Source organism: Sinocyclocheilus anshuiensis, unplaced genomic scaffold (genome assembly GCF_001515605.1).
Source record: "Sinocyclocheilus anshuiensis isolate Anshui unplaced genomic scaffold, SAMN03320099.WGS_v1.1 scaffold497, whole genome shotgun sequence".
Lineage (NCBI taxonomy): Eukaryota > Metazoa > Chordata > Actinopteri > Cypriniformes > Cyprinidae > Sinocyclocheilus > Sinocyclocheilus anshuiensis.
Window position 1 is genome coordinate 21,466 of NW_015540853.1, and position 1,725 is coordinate 23,190.

Genomic DNA, 1,725 nt, shown 5'->3' on the forward strand with positions numbered 1-1,725 from the left:
CACTGACACTGTGTTAGCACTCCCATCCCGCAATTTCTTTCAGCTCCATCCATTTTTTATTTGGAAACCAGAAAGTGACAGCATGGTGAGACTAAGAAATAATTATATACTCCCATGTCTTCATGGTTGTCCAAAGCCAGATATAGTCTCAGCTGGTGTGGGTAGGCCTCGAGTGATTGTTGGCACCAGTGGACAGTATTACATCTTTGCTTCACGCCTTCGCTGCAGGATGTGCAAGAGGATCTGGTTTGCTGACAGTCCTCAGTGGATGGGGAAACTGCCAAAGCGGTTCACAAGCATTCTGCCAGCATTCCTAACTTACAAGAAGGCCATTTGCAAGTCTGTGCTTCATGAGCTGAGGCGTACTGGCAAGTCACCTTCAGACATGGCAAACCAGGTGAATGAGCTGATGCACCTTAAATATGAACAAGCTCACCTGGCATACCTTCATAGCATACAGAACATCTGGGATGCTGAGGCTGGGGTTTATAGGCAGATGACTCTTGGTCACCTTGTGAGGAAGGATGACATGCCACAGTCTTTTGGAGCCTATGAGGATGCAGATGGGTGGTGTGAAGTCTCTGTCTCTGCTCACTACCTGACTGACTGCCTCATTGATGAGTACCGGCGCCAAGAGCCAGCTATCACTACACTCCTGCAGGGCACTTTTGGACAGGTCTTGCGGTCTGACCACACCAGGAAGGTGGCACGAAAAGTGACCTTGTCATCTGGCACCATGTCAAGTTATGCAGTTATGAACGAAAATTGGATGATTGTTTCCTGGGTGATGTTGCAGTCTGAGAGAGAGAAGTCCCTTGAACCCATGTACCGGGGGTTAGCAAAGAGGATGCAGGGGTGGAGAAGGCCAATTACCACTGGGTAGACAGGTGAGAAAAATCTGCATCTATCACTATTACACTATAACATACATGATATTTGTGACCAGTGTTAATTTCGTCAACGAAGACGATGACGAAAAATATTCGTTAAGGAAAATTTTTTCTGTGACTAAGACGAGACGTTGACGAGCTAAAACTAATATCCGATGATTACAAACTACGACGAAATTTATGCCGCGTCTTCGTTAACGAGACGAGACGGGACTATAATGTTATTTGAGGACTACCCGACATTCAAAATACATCCTATAGGCTACTGTCTTGTCCTTCAGAATGTGCGTCCCTGTCATTGGATTGCAATCAGATAAGGGACGTTTGCATATCTAGTCTCAGTTTGGCAGCTACAGTGGATGGATAGGCTACCAAAACGCGAACTAGCGATCTGAAACAATGGCCTCAGCACCCGAAGGGGTAGGGATAAGGTGACCAGACGTCCCGTATTTCCCGGGAGTCACAATTCGTTGTCGATTAACTTAAAGTTATGGCGCTTTTCCATTGCATGGTACGGCACGGTACGGCTCAGTACGGTTCACTTTTGGGGGGTTTTCCACTGGGTACAGTACCTGGTACCTGCTACTTTTTTTAGTACCACCTCGGTTGAGGTTCCAATGGTGCTTTTCCACTGCGTGGTACGACTCGGCTCAGTACGGCACGGTTCGGCTTGGCACGGTTTGCGTTTCCACTGCAGCTCAGTACCGCTTTATTATTATTAAATATTATTTTATTATTCACATGTCATTATAGTTGCGCCGCCTCTACTACCACAACTCCTGAAAAACTTTTTCATTCCGCGTCGCCCCATCAAGCTCTCGCTGGATCCGCTCCT

General features: G+C 46.9%; 1 protein-coding gene across 1 annotated transcript in view; it reads left to right on the forward strand.

Annotated features, from left to right (window-relative positions):
- The first annotated feature begins 229 nt into the window (after positions 1–229).
- Positions 230–1,725, forward strand: part of LOC107687771 (uncharacterized) — a 7,367-nt gene continuing 5,871 nt past the window's right edge. Inside the window, exon 1 of the mRNA XM_016485228.1 lies at positions 230–834. Coding sequence (XP_016340714.1) covers positions 230–834 — 605 coding nt within the window. The remainder of the gene's footprint in view (positions 835–1,725) is intronic.